The following is a 23143-nucleotide window of genomic DNA, read 5'->3' on the forward strand; positions in this document are numbered from 1 at the left end:
TTGTCTTCTACTACATTTACTGTTGTTTTGCTCTTCCTTTTCTAGCGTTTTAAGATGTAGTGTGAGTTCATTTATTTGTTGGTTTTTTCTTTTTTTGAGGAATGAACTCCAGGAAATGAATTTCTCTCTTAAAACTGCTTTCATTGTGTCCCATAGATTCTGGTATGTTGTGTCTGTATTGTCGTTTATCTCTAAGAATTTTTTTATTTCCTCCTTTATGTCTTCTGTAACCCATTGATCATTTAGTAACATATTGTTCATTTTCCAGGTGATGCAGGATTTTTCCTTCCTTCTTTTATCATTGATTTCCAGTTTCATTCCATTATGATCAGATATGGTGCATGGTATTATCTCCACACCTTTATATGTACTGATAGTTGCCCTATGGCATAATACACGGTCTGTCTTTGAGTAGGATTCATGTGCTGCTGAGAAGAACGTGTATCCACTTGATGATTGTTGATATATTCTATATATGTCGGTTAAGTCCAGGTTATTGATTGCGTTATTGAATTCTATAGTTTCTTTATTCAGCTTTTTTCTATAGGATCTGTCTAATGGCGAGAGCGGTGTGTTGAAGTCACCCATAAATATTGTGTTGTGGTCTGTTTGACTCTTGAACTTGAGGAGAGTTTGTTTTATGAACGTTGCAGTCGTTAACCTAATTGGTTTACCCCTGAATGTAATCTGCTTCCTTTCTCTCGTAGCTTTTAATATTCTCTCCTTGTTCTGTATGTTGGCTATCTTCATAATTATATGTCTTGGAGTTGGTCTATTACGGTTTTGAATGTTTGGTGTCCTGTAGGCTTCCAGGATTTGGCAATCCATTCCATCTTTCATCTGTGGGAAGTTTTCTAGGATTATTTCATTTAATAGGTTGTCCATTCCTTTGGTTTGAACCTCTATACCTTTTCTATCCCAATGACTCTCAAGTTTGGTTTTTTTATGATATCCCATAACTCTTGGATAGATTGCTTGTGAGATTTAAGCATCCTTTCTTTGTTGACTATATTCTTTTCAAGTCGATAAACTTTGTCTTCATTATCTGATGTTCTGATTTCTACTTGATCTAGTCTATTTGTAATATTCTCGTTAGAGTTTTTAATTTGGTTTATGGTTTCCTGCATTTCTAGGATTACTGGTTGTTTTTTTTTTTTTAAATCTCTATCTCCTGGTAAAGCTCGTTCTTTGGAGTTTGAATTTGTTTGTTTAATTTGTTTTCAAAATATACTTTCGTTGCTTGGACTTGCTGTCTCATGTCTTCTCTAATATTCTGTTCCATATGAGTTAGGTATGCCTTGAGTTCTTTCCCTGTCCATGTTTCTGATGCTTCTAGGTCCTCCTGTAGATTTAAGTTATCCTGCATTGTTTGTAATCCATTTTTCCCTTGTTTTTTCATGTTGTTCACGTTACTTTCCAGCTCTGTTTGACTGCTGTGTACGTGCTTTCTCCTATAATTTTTTTGTTTTGTATATCTCTGTTGTCTCTCCTTTGTGGTGGGAGATTATACCTAGAAGTGTTGGGCTTTATTGTACTTTAAAGCTGATTCATTCAATTCATAAAAGGCTTCTGGGTTCTGTATTAATATAGTGATTTGTTGTTTGTTCTTAGGACTTTATGTTTAGGTTAGGTGCTATGATGGTATGAGGGTTAGTATGTTATGGCTACTTTAGAAGATTGCTCTACTGAAGGGGGATACTAACAGGTGATTGGATCAGGGTGTTGGTAGTAGCTAGGTATTTAGGAGCCCTATGGACAGCCTCAAAACATTCACCTATTTGCATTTAGACAATTACACATGATGGAAGACGTAATGCTTGGGATGAAAGTTGGGGGGTAGGGGAAGGAAGGTGCTCTTAAAAAGAAAGAAGGAGAGAGAGATAGATTAGAGGAGAATGAAAAGAACAATAAAACTTGAAACGGGAAAGAAAGAAAGAAAGAAGGAAAAGGGGAGAAAGGAACAGAGAGAGAAGAGGAAAAAAAAATGAAGTCTTAGAGATCCATTTTCTTCTCTTCCAGTAGGTGGAGCTGTGCCCTCTGAGCGGAGCTTCTGCCCTCTGCGTGCAGATAGCAATCCCTGTAAGGCGGCTCCTGGAATCCTCTCAGTCTCGTCAGTCCAGAGCTGTTTCACTTCTCCAGCCCTTCCCGCCCTTCCTCCTGTCAGCCAGCCAGCCAGGTCCTGTTCACTAGAAGCGGTTCCCCAGAGATCTAGTTACACTTGCAGCCCCACGGTGCGTCCCATTTAAGCCCTAGTGCTGTGGTAAACTGGCGGCTAAGACCTTGGGAGTCGCCGCTGGTGATATGGGGGGTTGGGGGTCGGGGATCCTCTCTGCTTCCCTACAGACACGTCCCCGGAGAGATCCCTGCGGTTTCCTGGCTGCTTGTATCTGGATGGGGTGGGAGTCACACACCTGCTAAAGTGGATTTCACTGGGAAGGAATTCCGTTGGCCGAACTCCGATGACGTCACCTCTCTGCTATGGCCTGCCCCAGGTTCCTTGCCGGAGTGTCGGAAGGGAGGGGTGGGACTGGTTTGTCCCCAGTTGGCCTCAGCTCCCGGCTTGCTATTTCATGAAGGCTTGACTAAAGACCTCTTCCTGCCAAGCTGCGTCTGGGCGGCTAGCCACCCAGTCACGGTGGCTGCCGGTGCGCTGGCGGGCGGCCGCGCCACGGTGCGCGGATAGCGGCTGGCAGATCTGGACCTCTGTGTCTCGTGGCGGGAATTCACTCTGTCTGGGGCAAACTGTCACTTCCAAAAATCCTAGTAACTCCCAGACGGTCTCTCTTCAGTGGAATTTTGCTAGGAGATTCTCCACAAGTAGAATCTAAGTGTATCTATGCGTCTTTCTGACCCCATCACTGAGGGGGTATTGAAAGCGCTGCCTCTTCGCCCGCCGCCATGTTGGATCTCTCTGAAAGTTTCTTAACCAATATTGTCTTTCTCTAGATCATTGCTCTATACAAAACATAGACATGGATAAAAATGAACTGCTAAAGATATGTTTTTGGAAACAAATCCAATAATTTGATTTGTAAATCTTCTCTTCCTTATTAATGGAATATAGAGTTTTTCAGTGTTTTTTTAGACATTTGAACAATAACATCGTTGACTACATTTTAATTTAGTTTTATTTGAAGTTCTTTTATAAAGAAATTAGGTGTCATCCTGGATCATATCTAAAGTAGCTAAGACTCCTCCCTCTGCAGAAGCCAAAAGGTCATTTTTAAAATTCTAAATTGGGTCACTGAGAGCAAATGACTGGTGACTTGATTCAAATAACATGTCTTTCCCAGATTTAGAATCACCTTCCCTATTATAACTCAAAATGTAAATGAAGCCTTCAACTTATTATTAGAAGAAATACTGAGAATGGTCTGAAGTCACAAAGTAAACAAATGTGAGCTTATATATTCTTTTCAATTATTTAAATGATTAAAACTTTGAAGTTCTGTTTTATGTTTCACCTGTGTTTATATGAATTGTGCACACTAATTATACTTCAACATCTGGCATGTGTTTGTATTTTCATGTATAAATTTCTTCTCAAGTAAGGGGTCTTTGACAGGATACTTAGAAACTGTGATATTTAGGAATGGGATGTTTTATATAAGGAAGAATACTCTATTGATTTTGGGCAGTTGAAAAGAAACTTTGAGAACAAGTTTGTAGCTGAGGTGATAACTATAATAGAAAATTTAGTCAAAGGAACACAAATCAAGCATATCTCCTTATGCACAGAGTTCTGGAGCCTCACAGGATGCCAGACACCATGAATGAATGAAACAATGATATATTCTCAGTCTACTTAGCAGCCTAGGGAAAGAAACATTTTATGCTCATGACATTGTCTGACAGCACTTGATGGTTCTCCATTAGGAATGAGAACCCTTACACCTATGCCTACACCTGAATGCCTCAAAATTTTGAGTGAATCTGCCTTCCAGGCTGTTTTTCACAGAGGTGAATGTCATATATGTTAAAGAGTAAGTTAAATTTTGAGGGCAAATATAATTTAAGGTTTGGTTCTACTTTGGGAAATACATTCAGCCATTTATAAATATTTGAAACTCACTGTCAAATGTAATAGATTGTCAGTCTTATCAAAGCTTATGGGAGTGAATATGAAGTCAGGAGGCAGGGGCTTTTTAACTCTGAATTAATTGGGTTGGATTTTTTTGACCTTTAATTAAACAAAAAAATGAATTCCTTTCTATTTATAATAGAAGCTTAAAGTCACATAGGCTACAAGAACAGTTCTAAGACACTTCTAATTTTTATTAACAAATAAACATAAAATCTACAAACATTATTTCTGGCTCACATTGATCTCATTACATATTTGGAAACTTTGATAATTTCCTTCACTCAAAAGGAACAAAAATTTTGGAAGAAATGAGTTGTTTCTCCTGAGGTATATTTGTCAAGCATAAGTAATTTTTCAAGTGTTTTATGAGTTAGTCTCAGTATGAAAAGAAGCCATTTGACTTACCTATAATTTATTCAAGAGTGATATTAGACTTTTAAAATATGATCATTTTCCAAAAAAAACTGACCTTATATTTTAATAGTATTTTTGTTTAGTGCTTTACAGTGTAAAAAAAAAACACTTTCCCCAGGTAATATCTCATTTTCTTCTCAAACTTTCCTATCACTGAGTGATAGGATTAATTTAATTATCCTAGCAACAGATGTAAGATATAATGCATAATAGATACTCAATAAATGTATATTTAATTAATGAGTTGATTTATTAATGTAATGGCACATTTTTAATATATGAACTTTATCATGTTCATTACTATTGAACATCAGTGATTGCATTATAGTGAAGCCTCAGAGGCTATCGTGATGTATTAGGTCATTTTCTTCCACCTTAATTTGTATGTGCATTTAATTTTTATGCGGATTTATACTTTTTCTGCCTAACTCTTCCATTATGCTCTTTAGCATATTGCCCTGCAACTGCTTTCTATAGGCTCATAATTTGTATTATGTAGTCTGTTATGTTCTTAGAATCTAGGTCACAAATCTTATTAGAACTATACAAAAAATAAAGTGATTTCAAGTGAGAGGATGGAACTCTTTTTTAAAAATAAATTTGTATTGGTGCATTTGTGCCATTACAACAAAATGCTGTATAAGCAATTTGCAAATAATATAATTTTTCTCCCTATTCTAGAGACTGAAATATCCAAAATCAAGACATCAGCACATTTGGTGTTTGGTGAGGGCCAGGTTTCTCTAGTTCCAAGATGAAACTTTGATGCTACCTCCTATGAAGGAGATGAATGTTATGTCTTTACATGTTAAGGGACAGAAAAGGACACTAATCGCATCCGTGAGAGCTCTGCTTTTATGACATAACTACTCCAAAAGGACCCACCTATTATTATTATCACACTGGTGACCACATTCCAATATATGAATTTGGGTTGTGTATTCAGACCATGGCAAAATTCAGCTTTACTATTTGCTTCCTAACAACTCTATTGATATCATAGCCTTTTTGCTTATTTCTGTATCTTCAGTTAGGTTCTAGTGGAATAAAGTTGCTAGGCAAATTATAGACTTGTGCCTTTTCTTCAACCTGCATCAGAGAAAATTATAAAGCATTTCAGTCCCTCCAAAACAGGATCCAAAATCTAATCTAAAGCATATTAGAGGGATGTTCTTCATTAGACCAAACCATAATTTATATATTTGTAGGCATTTATGAATTTCAGTTTTGTGTGAATCTTAATTTCACTAAAGCAAGGGCTCCCATCTAAAACAGATGGGGATTTCTCTGCCACATCCTTTGGCCCAGAGCAATGGCGTCTAATGACCATTGGACTGAAACTCTGAAACCACAGGGCCAAAACAAGTTCTTTTTTTATGTTTAGGATAACATTCAATAAATTGCCTGAGAAGTTGAGTACTTTATTATAAAACATACTTTGTGTTAGATTGTTTTGTCCAACTGTGTTATGCGCACTCCTAAGGTAAACTAGGCTAAGCTATGGTGTTTGGTAAGTTACTGTACTAACTACTTTTTTTACTCATGTTATTTCCAACTTAAAATTGATTTGCCAGTACATCACTAAGTGATCACTAGTACATCACTAAGTTAAGGAGTATCTATACACCAATAGTAATAATAAAATAATTGAATTCTATGAAGAACTAAAGCAACAAAACCATATGTGGAGTTATAGGCAGGGCATCTACTTACTTAAAAGAGGATGATCACAAGAATATTAAAAATCAGGGCTGGGGATGTGGCCCAAGCGGTAGCGCGCTTGCCTGGTGTGTGTGCGGCCTGGGTTCGATCCTCAGCACCGTATACAAACAAAGATGTTGTGTCTGCTGAAAACTAAAAAATAAATATTAAAAAAGTTTCTCTCTCTCTCTCTCTCTTAAAAAAAGAATATTAAAAATCAAATTTGTAATAGATATATTAATTAAGTTGATTTAACCATTTCATAATGAATAAATCAAAACATGATATCCCTTATAGTTAAATATGTGAAATTTAAATTTGTCAATTAATATTTTAATTAATCTGGGGGATTATTTTTTGCTTAAAATGCAAATAGAAAAAAAAAGAAAAAGAAAAGAAGGTGCTCAAGGAATGCCTCACCAAAAAGATTTTATTTAATCAAAGCCCTGAAAGAGTAAGTAAATCACTGAATATATGGAAAAGGCTTTTAAGAGGAAACATCAAGAATAAAGACCTGGGGGTGAGAACAAAGTTGAAATGTTCCAGAAATCACACAAAGGCAACCATGTGCAGAGTTGAGTATGAAGGAGAATAAAAGAAGATAAGGCAATAAGGCATAAGGTGGAGGCTAAATAGTGCAAAGATTGCTGAACATCTATTGTCACTTTTTCCCAAAAGTTCATGATGTGTTTGACTTTATACCACTTCTGAGAAGTTTTGTTTAAAGCCAGTGTGAAGGGTATGGGACACCTATTGGAAATAAGTTTGTTAGGATAACTCATACAGTGCCCTTAAAATTTAGGGAAAAAAATGAGGACAACAGTACTCACAGTTGTGCACTCTGATTTTAAAAATTTCTTTATTAAGGTGAAATTTACTTAACATAAGCTTTATAATTTTATAGTAAAAAAAAAAAAAAAAAAAAAAAAACCTCAGTGGGATTTAGTAATGCATGCATGCAGAAAGTTCAAATACCACCTCTGTCTAGTCCAACATTCTCATCACCTCATAAGTAACCTCACACCCATTTAATAGTCACAACTAATTTTCCCCTACCCTGTAAATAGTACAATACCTGTTTCTATGTATTTACATATTTCATTCATATAGTACATTGGAAATGCCATCAGATGCTATGTGACCTTTTATGTCTGGTTTCTTTAACTTAGCATAAGTTTTTGGAATTCACCCATTGTAGTAAGATGTAGCAGTACCATTTCTTTCTTTTTTTTAATAAATATTTTTTAGTTGTCAATAGACCTTTATTTTTTTATGTATTTGTATGTGGTGCTGAGAATTGAACCCAGTGCCTCACACATGCTAGGCAAGTGCCCTACCACTGAGCCACACCTCCAGTCCCACCATTTCTTTTAATGACTGAATAATATATCATCATATGTAAATTCCACTATTTGTTCATCGATTGTTTTCACCTTTTTGCTATCATGAATAATACTATCATGAACATTTGCGTACAACTATTTATCTGAACAATGTTTTCAGTTATTTGGGGTGTATACCTACAAGTGGAACTGCTGAATCATGTGGTAATTCTGTTTATCTTTTTGAGGAACCACCACTCAACTGTTTTCACATTACTGAACCATTTCATAGTTCCATGATGCTATAATTCTTAAACTACCTCTGTACTTTATAAGTGATTGCATCCTCACACCTTATCTTCACTAGGTTGGATCTCTTTACCCTAGTTTATTATACATTACCTAAAGTGGTAAGTTGGTATCTGATTTTCACAACTCACTGAAAGGGAGTTTTTTTTTTTAAATTAAGGAAAAGAAAATGAATAAATACATAAAGAGAAATTTTAGTGGCCACAATGCAATGTTACTTAATTTCTAACCCAAACTTCTCTAGCTGTGATAGATGTAGATATGGATATAGAGATAGAAAGATATGTAGGTAGGTACATGCATAGAAAATCTCGTATTGATTCCATTTTACAGGAGAACCCTGACACATACATGAGTTTTGATTGATCAATCAATTGAACAATCCATAGATAGGAAGAAGGATTTGTTATAAATTTGTTTCCAATCTTATGGAAGTTTAGAAAACAAAAGCTGTACTTGGAAGTCAACAATTTAGTTCTTGTCCGATTTTGAAAGCCTGAGAAATAGGAGAACTGATGATGTATGATCCAGCCTGATGCCCAGCTGACATGAAACTCAAGAATTCATGTTTCAGTTTGAGTTTCAAGGCAGATAGAGACCCATGTCCCAGCTCAAGGCATCAGGCAGAAAGAATTCCCACTTATTTCCAAGATAGTCAGAATTTTTGTTTTGTTCATGCCTTTAACTTATTGAATATGGTCTATTCATGTTAGTACGGGCAATCAACATTACTCAGCCTATCAATTCTACTGTTAATCTCCCAAAACACATTTTCAGACATACCCAAGATATTGTTTGACCAAATATATAAGTAATCCATGTCCCATTCAGTTGACATGTGAAGTTAAAAATTATGGAGCACTTTTGAGCCAAGACAGTTTCTAAGACCTCTACTGAATTCTGATAATCCTTACATATTCTAGTTTTTCCTACAGTATTTGTGATTTGAGAATTCATAGTACTCCTTATCTATGTGGTCCATGGAGTTATTGACTAGCTCATATCTACTTTGTACTGGGAACTATCTAAAGCAGTAGACATCAAATACTTCATACACTAAAGGGAAAATAGGCCTATAAATAAGTAATTAGAAACTGGTGTCTCAAACTACTTGAAATCAAGGAACAGGTCAGTGAATCTTAGAATGTGCTATAATGTCACATATTAAAAACACTCTGAAGGCTTTTGTCTTGCTTAAGCATTATTACACAGAATCTCTGAGTTAGAATCCCAAAATCTGTATTTTATTAAGATTCCCAGATGATTTTCCCAGTAGTTGGAGAAGCATTGAAATAAGACATGCTATTTCAGAATATTTTTAAATAAAATGTTTTATAATTACTGTTTTTCAATTTGAATTATATTGAAATTTCTACCAATTCAAAATAGTTTATAAAATAAGATTGTAAAAAAATGTTAAAAATACATAATGTACAATATTCATTTCATTTTCAAATCTTTATGATTTTATTGCATCATGAGATCAGTTAGAAATTTATTCATATTCATATTCAAGAGATATTTACTTGTTCCCTTTCTGATCCTGCCATTATATGGGGCTTTGGGGATTCAGACATTTGGGGACATAGCCATAATTACTACTCCATAGATTTTATAGTCAAGCTTAAACCTTACCTCACTTTTAATTTATAGAACAAACTCTTCTGGATGTGGATGGCTCAGGATTATTTTTGTGTGTGTGTGTGTGTGTGTGTGTGTATGCACATGTGTGTATATTTAGCACTTTTACTTCTTGAGCAGAATAGATTTGCTACTTACATGGTTCCCAACTGTTAAAGGACATGACTTGCATTAGAATAATGGCAAATGATGATACTCTGTTTTTTTCCCCATATTGGATCCCATATTTCTGCTTCTTTTTTCTCTTTTTCTGCAAAAGCAAGTATTTTAAATTGTATCAACATTAAATAATACTGACATTATTTTCATGATAACACATAAAATATTTTTTCTACATAACTGAACGAATGAGATGTGACTAATAGTTTCTTAAAGATACTGTATTGTAAGAAAGTATGAACTAATTTTACATGTTTTTAAGAGTACATTAGTATTTTGACTATTTAAGTATATCAATAATAAGTAAATAAAATATGTATAGCAAATACTTAGAGTAGCACTTACTAGTTTTCTGTTTCCTTTTCACATATCATTATTTGCCAATTTCAGTTCAACAAATGTTTTAGGAAAATCATTCATCACTATATAATTTAAAGTTTATTCATAATGTATATTCTAGACAAATTAAATATATATAACAGAAATAATTCAAATTTACTATTAACATTCTTTCCTTAGCTTTTACAAAACCTTTGCCCTTAATCTTTTAATACACTACAAACAACAAAATACATGAACATTGTGGTGGAACAAAACTAATTCACTGTCTTAAGAAGAAATACAAGTCCTTTAATGGTTACTGTAATGCAGCTGCTTGGATAATCCTCATCTTTAGTGTTGATTAGACAACAACCAAAGAGCTAAAGATCAATTTGAAATATAATTTAAAATTTTAGATGCCTTTTTTTCTTTATAATTTTCACATGGGTATAGGAAGAAATGGGAGATGGAGTTACATGACAGGACAAAAAGAATTTTGTAAAATTGGTTGAAGAAAGGACAGTGGATTCCAGTCCTAGAGCTAGAACTCTAGAACTCAGTTTCCACGTGCTGAAAAGGTTTTTGATTTGGGGGACATATATACATTTTGTGTGTGATTTTCATATTGAACCTGTGATCTATATGTTGTTATTCTATTTTCCAGAAACTGATTTGTAAAGGTTCAGTAACTTAGTCAGCATTTTGAATATGTCAAGTTTATACAGTAGTCACGAACAGTCAGAGCCGGGCTCAGTGGCACACACATGTAGTTCCAACAGCTCAAGAGGCTGAGGCAGGAGGATCACAAGTTCAAAGCCATCCTCAGCAAGGGTGAGGCACTAAGCAACTCAGTGAGACCCTGTCTCTAAATAAAATACAAAATAGGGCTAAGGGATGTGGCTCAGTGGCTGAGTGCCCTTGAGTTCAATCACTGGTATGCCCCCCCCACAAAAAATAAAAGAAAAATAAAAAAGAACAGAGACAGAGTCTAAAATCATTCTGATTCCTAATCTGCTACACATTTAATATGCCATGTGGGTGAAGTCATGTGCAAGGACAGGCCTAAAACAATTTAAGAAGGAGGAATACGATCTCTAAAACATCTCATTCTAATTAACAAGTTTCTGGATGAAAATTCATGGAAAAAATAGATAACATACTCTCACCTTTGGTCTTCATATTTTAAGCTGCCAGAATAAACATTTCCACCTTTTAATGTTTATTCTGACAATTTAAAATATAAATACTCTAATTTAGAATATGGACAACTGGGAGCTGAGTGAATGTTTATCATCAGGAATTTGTAAGTCAATACAAGTGCCATATGTATAGGTTTCTTGTTAAGAGAATCTAAATACTGTAGCAGATAGTGACCAAGTATTATGCTTTCTGCTAGCTTACCAATCTTTTCTGCATTTCTTTCTTAGTTTCACACTGAATGCCAGTTGTGTAGCTAGGTCAAAGAGTAGTTAATCCTAGCCTTCTTGGTTATTATTTTTCTGTAAAGATGTCTTCCCTTTAATTGTTCATAATATCCCACTATCTTATCATAATATCCCACTATCTTATTATAATATCCCACTATCTTATCAAACCTGTTTCCAGCATATTTCAATATTTTCTTTATCTATAAACAAATCTTTAAGATAGAGTCTTCCCAATTTTACACCTCATCTGATAGAGACTAAGGTGATTGCTGGAGAACATCATAGTCCTTAGGTGTTCTGAAGCCCAACCCTACAGGTGGTGCACTCAATGAATGTTATATCATCTAAATTCCAATGGGTAAACATTTTAGTTTAGCTGATGTGATTGATAAGTTTTGTACACAAACTTGTTTGGGCTGAGGGATGCCTGGTCAGCTGGTAAGATATGATTTTTGTGAGTGCCAGTGGGGAAGTTCTAGAAAAGAGAAAATTTTGAACTGGTGAACTGAATAACGTAGATGACCATCCATGTGAATGGGTATGTATTATCCAATCCATTGATGGACTGAATAACTAACTAAAAGATGGAAGAACAAATTCACTATCTCTGAGCTGAGATTTTCATCTTTGTCCCTCCTTGGACACAGACAATCTTTATTCTCAAGCTTTAACAAAATTACACTACTTTCTTAGTTTTTTAGCTTGCCTTCACAACCATATTTGCCAATCCTATTGGATATGTTCCTCTCAGGAATCCTAACAGCTGCAGTATCACAGACCAATCTAGTCTTCCCATTTCCAGTATAACTTCAAGTTTTGGAAGCTAAGAATGCAACCAGTTGTTAAAAGTTGAAGGAAGATCACCCTCTTATATCCTTCTAGAGGATTATATCACCAGGTTTCTTTTTTGCCAGTGATAATAGTGTCCAATGTTAAGATTCTTGTTTTTTTTTTTTTTTAATATTTATTTATTTATTTTTCGGTGGACACAACATCTTTGTTTGTATGTGGTGCTGAGGATCCAACCCGGGCCGCACGCACGCCAGGCGAGCGCGCTACCACTTGAGCCACATCCCCAGCCCCAAGATTCTTGTTTTTTGAGATCTGAAATCCAAAATGCTTATTCAAGTCAGTTGTTCAGCATTTAGTCAGCTTTGTGACAAAGGAGAAATCACTTAAATTATTTAAGCAATGTCTACCATTATCTCAATTTGAATATTTCTGAGGGCTATGTGCAGATAAATATATAGATACAGGAACTTCTCACCCATGTCCTGCATAGGCAGTGGAATTTGAGTTTCCTCTGTGTTTAACGGGCTGGTGTGAAATAAAAGAAAGAAAGAGAAAATGGTGAAGAAACCACAGGACACAGGAAGTAATTTTAGAAAGGGGGTGGCACAGCTCTCTCAGGATCAAGCTTCCACACTGGAAAGAGAGTGAAAGCTCGAGTCTGCTTTGTTTATATGGGAGAAGCATCAAAAGTTTTCCAGGGAATGTTCTTTTGCTGAATAAGGTAGGAGGTGGGCTGTCCAATTTCCAAAGGGTTACACCCCACTCTGGAGCTATGAAAGCTGTCTCCCTAGCCAAGCAAAGACAGAGGTCAAGTGCATTGGGCAATCCATTGAGTGGGAGGGACCACAAAATAGTTTGTAATGCCAAACTTAAATCTTCCTGGCTCAAGGCCAGTGAAGATGCTAAAATAAACTCAAATAACTTATGGGTGGAGTCCCACAGGAATTTAAGTTGCCCAATTGCTTTTATTTGCTTTAGCAGATATAAAAATTTATATTTATGATAAAATAAGTAGTATGTGATTAATTAAAATGTCTTAATTGTAATTTTGTATTCAAACAATGTTTTTCTTTCTATTGAAAAACCCTATTTGACAATAAAATTTCTTCCCTGTCTTTAATATGGCTTACCAACACAGATTGTTGACTTACAGGCAATAAAATAAGTAAAAATATAATCTAGGAAGAAAAATAAAAAAATATAAAAATCAGCAGATGTTCCCCCAAAGAATGTCACACATGTGATGAATACTAACACAAATCTCAGTATGACGTTTTTGCAATTACATTTAATTTTGATTTTTGTCACTGATTTACTGTTTCTTATATTTATTCTCTTAAAGAAAGTTGGATAAAATTCAAAAATGTATCAAAACTGCCATTTTGCTTAATTCTCAGAGATTAATTTTATTAAATTAGATCTTTCTTTTGCTTGTAACTAGATCTTTTAATGTTTGGGAATGTACTTGGCTTTGTAGAATGAGGACTTAAAAATTAAGACGTTAGTGGGATAACTGTACAAACTCAAATTTGAAAAAATAACTTTGAAATGTTATTTGGAGAGTTGCATATAAAATGTAATTCTCATATTTTTTATGGCTTGTTTCTTTTTAATCATCAAATAAGCATTTTAAATTTTGCTGCAAAGCAGTTTTGTTTTATGAAGAATACATTGAATTATTTTCTGCTATAGAAATTTCTGCTTCATTTGTATATAAATACATATTTGTACATGGCATTATGGTTTTAATTTATCCATATCTCCATATATCTGAAATATTCATGGATTTATTTAGTTATTGAAAAATGGAAGGAACTCACTAGAATCCTTATTATTTATTTTTAATGATTTTAATTAAAATATGTTATTTAAAAAAAATATGTTATTTAAAAAAAATCAATGATTATCCTAAATATTTATTTTGAAACATCTTAAGGAAGGATTATTTTTCAAAAGTCAAACTAGTTTTCAAAGTAGATATCTATATTCTTAAAGTTTTTGCTTGGTACTGAGGAGAATAATAAATGGTGCACGTTAGGGGAGCTTATTTACTTCCCTTTTCCATAGCCCAGGGGCTCTGCATATCAGAGATTGCTCTGGAAATTTATGAGTTGTTTGAATATAGTGTGATAACATTGATTTATTTATTTTTTTGATTAGACTTTTAGACATTATCAGGTTATTTTAGATAATAAAGCAAAGTATCACTTATATAATTTTACAGCATTTTCTTTACAGTAATGAATAAAATATTTTAGTTTAAAATGGAATAATAATAAAATCATTTTAGTAATGAATTTAATGAAAAGGATAAGGGCCTAAAAATATTGCTGATGCTTAAGCTTCTTGCACTGAACAGGCCAGTGATATGCATATTTTGAATAGTTGGAAATAATGGATAAATATAGTATTTAATATTATTATCATAGACAAATTCCCAAACTGGTTTATAAGAATAATTTAAATGTGAGAAATATTATGGCTTAAGTATATAAAATATCATCTTGAAATAGGTTTTCCTCTTCACCATACATAGGCATTTTAGTATGGGCTATCTGTTTCAGTATATCTTTTAAATATTTCCATATTTGTTTCTAGAATATCAAGTAAATGTGTAAAATTTCCAAATAAAACCTGAAAAATTAGGGCTAATTCAGTAATTGGAATTAATTCATTCTAGTTTATGAAGGGACTAATTCCTAAATATATTATACATTCTTTAACAGCTAAGGCCTAAGAACAGGATAGATTCATTTACTTTCTATCAAAATTATTAAAAGTACACTAGAAAGGCAATGAAGATTACAAAGCAAAGTTCAAATTCAACTTTAATGTGAAAAAAAAATAAAAGGCAGAAAGAATGTCAGCCTTACCTAATTTTAAGGTAGAAAAATTTAATAACACAAAGCACTATTTAGAATGTATTTCAAATCTTTATTTTAACCAATGAAAGGGAATAAGGAATAAAATGAAGAGATAAATATGGGAAAAGAAGAAATATAAGAGTTATAAGAGGAGAGAAAGATATGAAGACTCAAATAGAACGTTCCCCTGAGGTGAAGAGCCTAGAGGGATGGGCAGAGTAGGGGAAGACTAAAACAAATATATTTAATAAATGAATTAAATAAATGAAATAAAGAGTAAAAGGTTCTAAAAAGTAAATGAAATGGATGGATAGTTAAGTAGATAGGTATAGGGGTAGGCAGATGATAGATACTTCTGACAATTACAGCATCAACATCTAATATTTTATGATACTTTTTAAAAAGTTTTCCAACTTACTTTAATTATTATTATTATTATTATTATTATTATTATTATTATTAAATGTGATTGAACTCAGGGGTGCTCAACCACTGAGCCATATCCTCAGCCCTATTTTGTATTTTATTTATAGACTCTGTCTTAGCTTAGCACCTCACCATTGCTGAGTCTGGCTTTGAACTTGTAAACCTCCTGTCTCAACCTCTAAGTGGCTGGGATTACAGGTGTGCACAACTTCACCCAGCTATATATTATTTCTTATAATCTGTATTAATATTCCATGGGTTAGATCACTGTCTCCAATTTACAGATGAAGGAAAAAGTTTGGACAGGTAATGTGAATTCTCCTATATCATTTAATAATAATAACCATATGAGTAGTTGTAATAGTATCAGCAGCAATAACAGAAGAGCAGCACTTAATAATTGCTGGGCATGAATGAATTATTTCATTTAATTCACACGACAGAGCTTTGAGGTAATTATTACTATGCCTACCTTATAAATGAAGAGACTGACTCATAGAGTTATTTAACAACATGCTCAAAGAAGAATAAGGACAGATCCAGAATTCCATCTGAGGCCATCTGACCTCTAAACCTGTCCTCTTAATAACTGCAATATAAGTACCAGAGGTGGAATTTCATTTACACCTTCACATTCCTCACCTGATCTTCCTTCCAGAAGAAATAGAGAAGTTCAAACTGTTCACCCAGGCAACTCCCAGCTTACCATAGTCCAGTTTATCACCTACAGGTCCCATTCCTCACTTCATTATGCCTACCAATTTGTTTCCCATGATTAACCCATGCCCTACCCTGGTAAGGGCAAGACCTGTGTGTCCCCAGTGGCATGACCATCAGTCAATCTTGTTCCTGTAATGAGGTGTGCAGATCTACTAACAGGCCTACTTTAATTTTTGAGTGTCATCTGTTTCCATATAATACATGGCTCAGTTATGTACACCAAAGAAGTTGTTCATTTAAATAAAGTGATAGAAAGGTATTCGGTTATTGATCAGATGAGTTTAAATTTAATAAAAGCTCTTTTCCTTCCCTTAACACATAACTCATCATACATTTTATTCAGATGATCACCAAATAAAAAGAGATTATTTGTTTATCCCCAAAGATTGAAACATAATGAACATGATTGAAACAATATGAATCTGATAGTGCAGGGTTTCCACTTGTCACTCTGATATCAGAAAAAAAAAAAAAAGATTTAGTTATGGCCCCACCTGTACTAAAGAAAGAAGGAAAGGATCTGGAATGATAGAGTAAAAGGAGAACAAAATTTGGATATATATCTTTAATCTAGGATCCACCACTAATTTTATCTGTGAAAAAAGAGCAAGTCATTTGTCCGAAACTTTCCTCAGGTGTAAAAGATGTGTTAACCAATCTCCTTAACCAATCTAACATCGCTACTTTTTGTCCAGTTGAGGTGAGCACTCAACTACTATAGTGTGCTCGTGTGTGTGTCTGCACACACACATGTGCATGTTGCAGAGAGACAGAGGAAGAATATAAAAAATAGAATTTAAATAATGAGAAAGAAAAGTACAAGAATGGAAAGTACACTAAATAGTCACAACCTGTTATAAATATATAGCATATATATTTATTTATGTAGCATAAACATAGAACAAAATACATAAATATATAACACAATTGTATAGATAGAGCAAAACTTTACTTCAAAAATTGTTTACTTGTTAGAAATAGTGCATTTTGTTGTTTGTTTTATTTAAAAAAGTACAAATCAGAGATTTACTTTATCATGATACCCATACCCTTTTTTGAATAGCAGTCATCATCTTTTGGGACTCTCAGATTTAAGATAGAAAAGTCTTGCATTTTGAAGGCCAAAAATGTATCTGAGAAATAACAATTTGCTTCTTTCCTCATTCGATGTTACATAGCTTTCTTTAAATTGAGTGACATTTTTTTGACATTCGTTATCTATGTCCCTGGGTGATAAAAGATACATATTTTACATATTACATACAAGTTCCTTTTCTGCACACAGATTAAACTTTTCACTTAAATTCCCCTTCTTAGCTGAAATTTTTTGTTGATTTATTATAAGCTAAAGGATAAAAATATTTATGTTTATGTAATCTTAAAAGTATCTCTCTAATTTTAAAGTGATAACTACTTTCCATCATTTAATTGGGCCAAGTATAAAAAAGTGGTTTTATTCTATACCTGCAAAAGGAAGATGTCTTTTAAAAATGTCTGAATGTCATTCTTGACCTCATACATTTTAAAAAATTCTATATTACAGGCCCTGCTTGAGACTCAGAATCTTTTGCGGGAACAAATCAGAAATTTTACATTCAACTTGGGATTTTCAGGAAAATTTTACCACACAGGTAAGAAAAAGAGATTAACTATTCTCATAAGGCTTTTTTATTTGACCACTCTATTTAAAATAGTAAACCTCTACATTCCATATGTACTTCCTCTATTTTCCATATAATTTGACCCCATCTAACATACTATTGTAACCATTAAAATTGTTTATCACTTGAAAGGTTATGATATTATCTAATGAACTTCTTTCTTATTATTATAATTTATGTATCTAAAATGAATAAATACTAGATGGGCTCTTCAGTTAATTTTGACAAACTATACACATCTGTGTAATTCATAGGGAGATCAAATAAGGTAACAAAACCAGAGCACTGCCACCTCATACTCCCTTACAGTCATTAGTTTTCCTCAAACAGAATTATTATACTCACTTCTGATACCATCTGAGATTTGCCTCATTTTGAGATACATGTAAAATAACTCATTTGTTACCAGTTTTTAGTTCAACTGTTTTTGTTTCATAGATATTATTATGTATAGGTTTATTTCTTCATTTTTCATTCTTTGTAGTATTCCATTATTTGCATATACAAACATTTCTTTATCCATTCCATTCCAATATAGATGACTGCATTATTTCTAGACTTGGCTGTTTTTAATAGACCTGTTATGAAAATCTTTATACCTGTCCTTCAGAAACTTAAGTATATTTTTTTCTATTGGATATCAGCAGGGAGTGGAATTTCTAGTTGTATAGCAAACATATGATCAGATTTAACAGAAAATGACAATCAAATTTGAAAAATGACAAATATTTCAAATTTGTTTTACCAATTTATATTTTCAATAGTATCAGTGTTCTAAAATCTTGCTCTAAAATCTTGTTAATGTTTGATTTTTTCTTGTTAATTTTAGCCTTTCTAGTAGGCATATAGAAATGTCATATTATGTTTTTATATATATTTTTCTGATGTCTAGCATACAAGCTTTTTTCTTATGTTTATTGTCTGTCAATACCTTTATTGAGAAGCATTTTTTTTCTATTTTCTGGATTTTATTGTTGATTTATAGAAATTCTCTGTGCAAACATTGTAAGAAAAATAGAAGAGACACAGAGGTAGAGAGACAAGATGCAGAGGCAAAGTAGCAGAATGTTAGAAAAAGCCCCTTGTCCAAGCTGACAGCTTTATTCATAATCAATAAGTTACATTAGATCAGTGGCATCAGTAGTACATTATTGCTCATTGTGTCATTAGGCAGGTTACAGAGTTAGCAGCATTATGCAGCTTATTCCTCAGTTACATACTGTAGTTGTGATGTGCATGTTAGGAGCTTTGTGTAGCTCTCAAGAAAGCCCATTGTTTAAAGTTACTGTTTTGTGGACAAGTTCAGGCACAGCAGAGCTTGGTGCAACATTGTGGTTGTCTAATAAGAAATTTTCTTTATTCACAAGAGCTGAGTGCCTTAGATAAATGTTGAGTCTGAAAAGACTCTAGCATAGAGCCTCCTCATGCAGGGCATTGCTACAGCAGCTAGGCATCCTGTGTCTTTGCACAGAATTTTTCCTAGCCACCAAGCATGCCACTAAAGAAAGAAGGAAAGAATCTGAAATGGTAGAGTAACACCAATCATGTCATGAAGCTATCAGAGACCCCGATCCCCAACACAGAACCCTTACAAAACACAGAGCTCTTTTTCAATTACTTGTGTTACGAATACTTTTCTCTCACTGTCTGAGTAGTCTATTCACTTTCCTAATGGTGATTTTGATGTAGAAAAATATTTAATTTTAACATTTTTCATTTTACTTTTTCTTTCCTTTTTGCTACCTTTTTGTTTCTTCTTTAAAAAATAACTATGTATCACAGTAAAATTAAATTTTTCTACAATCTTAGAATTTATAAATCAGTGATTCATCTGGAAACTGAGATATAGAATGGCTAGTTTGCTCATAGTTGCACAGCTGTTGGTACCGATATATGATGTCTCTGCAAAATTCACAATAAGCTGGTTTGAATGGTATCTGTGAAGAAGAAAATTTGGGAAATGAATGACAAGGATGAAAATTAGTTACTTTTCACTGTTCATTCTGCATTTTACATTATACATATATAATTCATTCAATTAAATTATGAATTAAATGATAAGTAATTTTAAAATGACTTTATATTTTAGCACATTTTCCAGTAATTTTCCATAATTTTAAATGCTTTTAATTTTTTACTTTGATAATATGAATTCTTTTGTGTATAGGTAATGTGTACCTTCAAGGGTTTAACAAGATTATTATGGTGATAATTCTTCCTATATACATTTAATATCAACAATACCTGTTTTCATTTCCATAAAGGAAATTCAATAGTAACTTCATTTTTAAATAGAAGTAACACTTATTACATTTCTGTAATAAGTGAATTTTCACTTGTTTTCATGGAAGTTGCAGTGTTGTGAGAATTGACTCTGATATATTTCATATCACACAAAGTGTATTTCATCCACTATGTATTTTCATAAAACTATGTGTGACTTTGCTTCTTTTAAAAATTTTTTTTAGTTGTTGATAGGCCTTTATTTTATTTATGTATTTATATGGGGTGCTGAGAATCGAACCCAGTGCCTCACACATGCTTGGCAAGTGCGCTACCACTGAGCCCCAGCCCCAGCCCCATGACTTTGCTTCTTAATTTGAAAATTTTCTGAGCTCTAAGAATGACCTTAACATAGGAAGCTCTGAAAGCCTTATTACTCTAATTACTTAAACAAATATATAAAAGACAACTTTTCAAGCCATGCATACCTGTAATCCCAGTAATTTGGGAGATTGAGTCTGAAAGATTGCAAGTTCAATGACAGCATTGGCAACATAGTGAAACCCTGTAAAAAATAAAGTAAAAAGGGCTGGGGATGTATCTCAGTGATAGAATGGTCCTGGTTTATTTTCTTGGTACCACACACATACACACACACACACACACACACAAGCAAATCAAAACCAAAAAATAAAAAATAATAATAAAATATACACTTTTCTGTGATTATTCTAAAGATTTACTGGGAATTCCATAATCATGGTTTAACTTTATATTATTATTGACACAAATTTCAGTATTTATTATAACCTCAAAAATGAAAACACAGTGACATATTCTAAATTACTCGTTTACAGTAAAGTTCTACTACGTTGGTATAGATATATAAAGTGAAAACATTTTTTTTAATGTGCAAAAGTTCAGTTCATCTTTCTAGCACCACTAAATTTGCCAATGTGGATCCCCACAAACTTAAAGCAATAAAAGAGTATTATTATGAAATCTCTTTCTAAATCTATCCTAATTTCAGTGTGCTTATTGTAGATTATTTGACATCCTTTGAAAAAATTAAAAGTTAATATACAGATAAGGAATCCCCAGAGTGAGATCAAGGACATATAGAATATGTAGTTATCAGTGAGGCAGAGAGGAAGATTTTTGGAAGAACCATAGTAGGAAACCTAGGAAAACCTAAACTCATCAAGGCAGTACAAGCAAATATTCCTAGAAACTCGATTCTCTTCTCACCAAACACTGAATGCATGAAAATTATTCTGCCTGTCCCTCTCCTTTCTTACTTGTGGAAGATTTGTCCTCTATTTTTTCTTTGCTTCGGCATTTCTCATAGCTCACAATAAAAGCGCCCTCTCTCTAAGCCAGGGAAAGTAAAACACAAGAGAAAGCTAAGACCAAGGTTCAAAGGCTTTTTTATCTGTGTAAAATATGACAACTTACACAAAACTGTGGCCAGGGTTGTCTTATAACCAGTAGAAGAATTTTTCAGTGGAAGCACATAAAATTTAATACTCTGTCTTTCAACAGTTAGATATTATAAAATTTAATTACATTGTTTCCTTTCTAAATTAATAATTAATTTTTTCTATTAAAAATTCTATCATTTTACTTTTCTTGAATGTAAGGAGAAAAGCTGCACTGTCATAGTATAAGAATTTTTTTCAGGAAAAAGCGTTACTTATGTGATTTCTTTTAAGTTTTGAAGGGTTGTGCATTTTGGTGAGAAATAGAGATAGAAATAAAGATCAAACTTCTCTTATAGTGAGGAATAACTACATCCAATGTACATTGCTAAATACTTTTCATGTACCTATTCAATGAATCCTAGGAGTTATATAGTATGTAACTCACTTTCTAGATAAGATCATAAAAATTTAAAGGTGCCATAGTCATAAATTATTAAGTATCAAAAACCTGTCTTAATCCTAAATCAGCTAGAGCCCAATTCTTATGTATTAGAAAAACTGAATATTTGTTATTTATTTGGCAACAGTTAATTCCGGAGCCAAATGGCAAAATTTTCTTTTTATCTATAGAATCTTTAGATTGACCTATTTCACCAAATCACATAGAGAAATACATATGTAAATTTATTTGCATCAAAAGTTACTAAAACATCAAAAGATTGTGATATTGAATTGAAATTTTTATCTTACTTTTTATTCCTCCTTTGTCCAATGAATCATAGCTGGGGCTCTGAATTTGGAATTGCTTCATATGAATTAGAATTCAGGTTCTAGATTCAGGTTCTGTCCCAGCACTTTCAGTGAGTTGGGACAAGTTACTTTATCTCTTTAGAGACCAATTTCTTTACCTGTAAATGGGATTTAGCAATGACTCTGAGCTCATAGGGCTGTTATGAGAATTAAATCAAATGATGTTGTAAAAAATGTAACTTTTTTTTTTCTTTGTGACCAGTGATTGAACTCAGGTGCACTTGGCCACTAAACCACATCCTCAACCTTATTTTGTATATTTTTAGAGAAAGTGTCTCATTGAGCATTCCACTATTGCTGAGGCTGGCTTTAAACTTGTGAGCCTCCTGCTTTAGCCTCCAGAGACACTGGGAGTAAAGCATATAACATTGTTCTTGGAACAAGGTAAATCTTAGTCAAGGAAGCTTTTTAATATCAGAGAAGGAAATACTGCTGATAAAATACTGCAAAAAGTTTTTTTAATAGATAAATAGTATAATAAATCATAATTTGCAATAACTTTGTAAGCAAGTTTTGTAAGAACTTCGGAAATGGTCTTTAAAAATTGACGAATTTGAGAGGGAACTGTGACCATCCACAGAGCAGGCCCAGCGGCCTGCTGAGAAGCAGAGCCGCCCCCCACCCCCAGCGCCTGCCAGGTAGGCGGAACGGTGACCACCGGCAGAAAAGGCCCAGTGGCCCACGGCTGAACAGAGCTTCCAATCACTCCGGCAAGGTAGGCGGGCCTGCGACCCACCAGCAGAAGAGGAGCAGCTGCCTGCTGAGAGGCAGAGCCGCCCCCTCCCCCAGCGCTGGCAAGGTAGAGGGAACTGTGACCATCCACAGAGCAGGCCCAGCGGCCTGCTGAG

General features: G+C 33.7%; 1 protein-coding gene across 6 annotated transcripts in view; it reads left to right on the forward strand.

The window, feature by feature from the left end:
* Positions 1 to 23143, forward strand: part of LOC107141226 (N-deacetylase and N-sulfotransferase 3) — a 162587-nt gene that overhangs the window by 45127 nt on the left and 94317 nt on the right. For all 6 annotated transcript variants that reach the window (XR_007351417.1, XM_015484428.2, XM_048813841.1 and 3 more), the window contains one exon: positions 17724 to 17811. Coding sequence is in view for 4 of the 6 variants with exons in the window: in XM_015484428.2 (XP_015339914.1) it covers positions 17724 to 17811 (88 nt within the window). In the remaining 2 variants the exon portion in view is untranslated. The remainder of the gene's footprint in view (positions 1 to 17723; positions 17812 to 23143) is intronic.

The sequence above is a fragment of the Marmota marmota genome, unplaced genomic scaffold (genome assembly GCF_001458135.2).
Source record: "Marmota marmota marmota unplaced genomic scaffold, marMar, whole genome shotgun sequence".
Taxonomy (NCBI): Eukaryota; Metazoa; Chordata; class Mammalia; order Rodentia; family Sciuridae; genus Marmota; species Marmota marmota.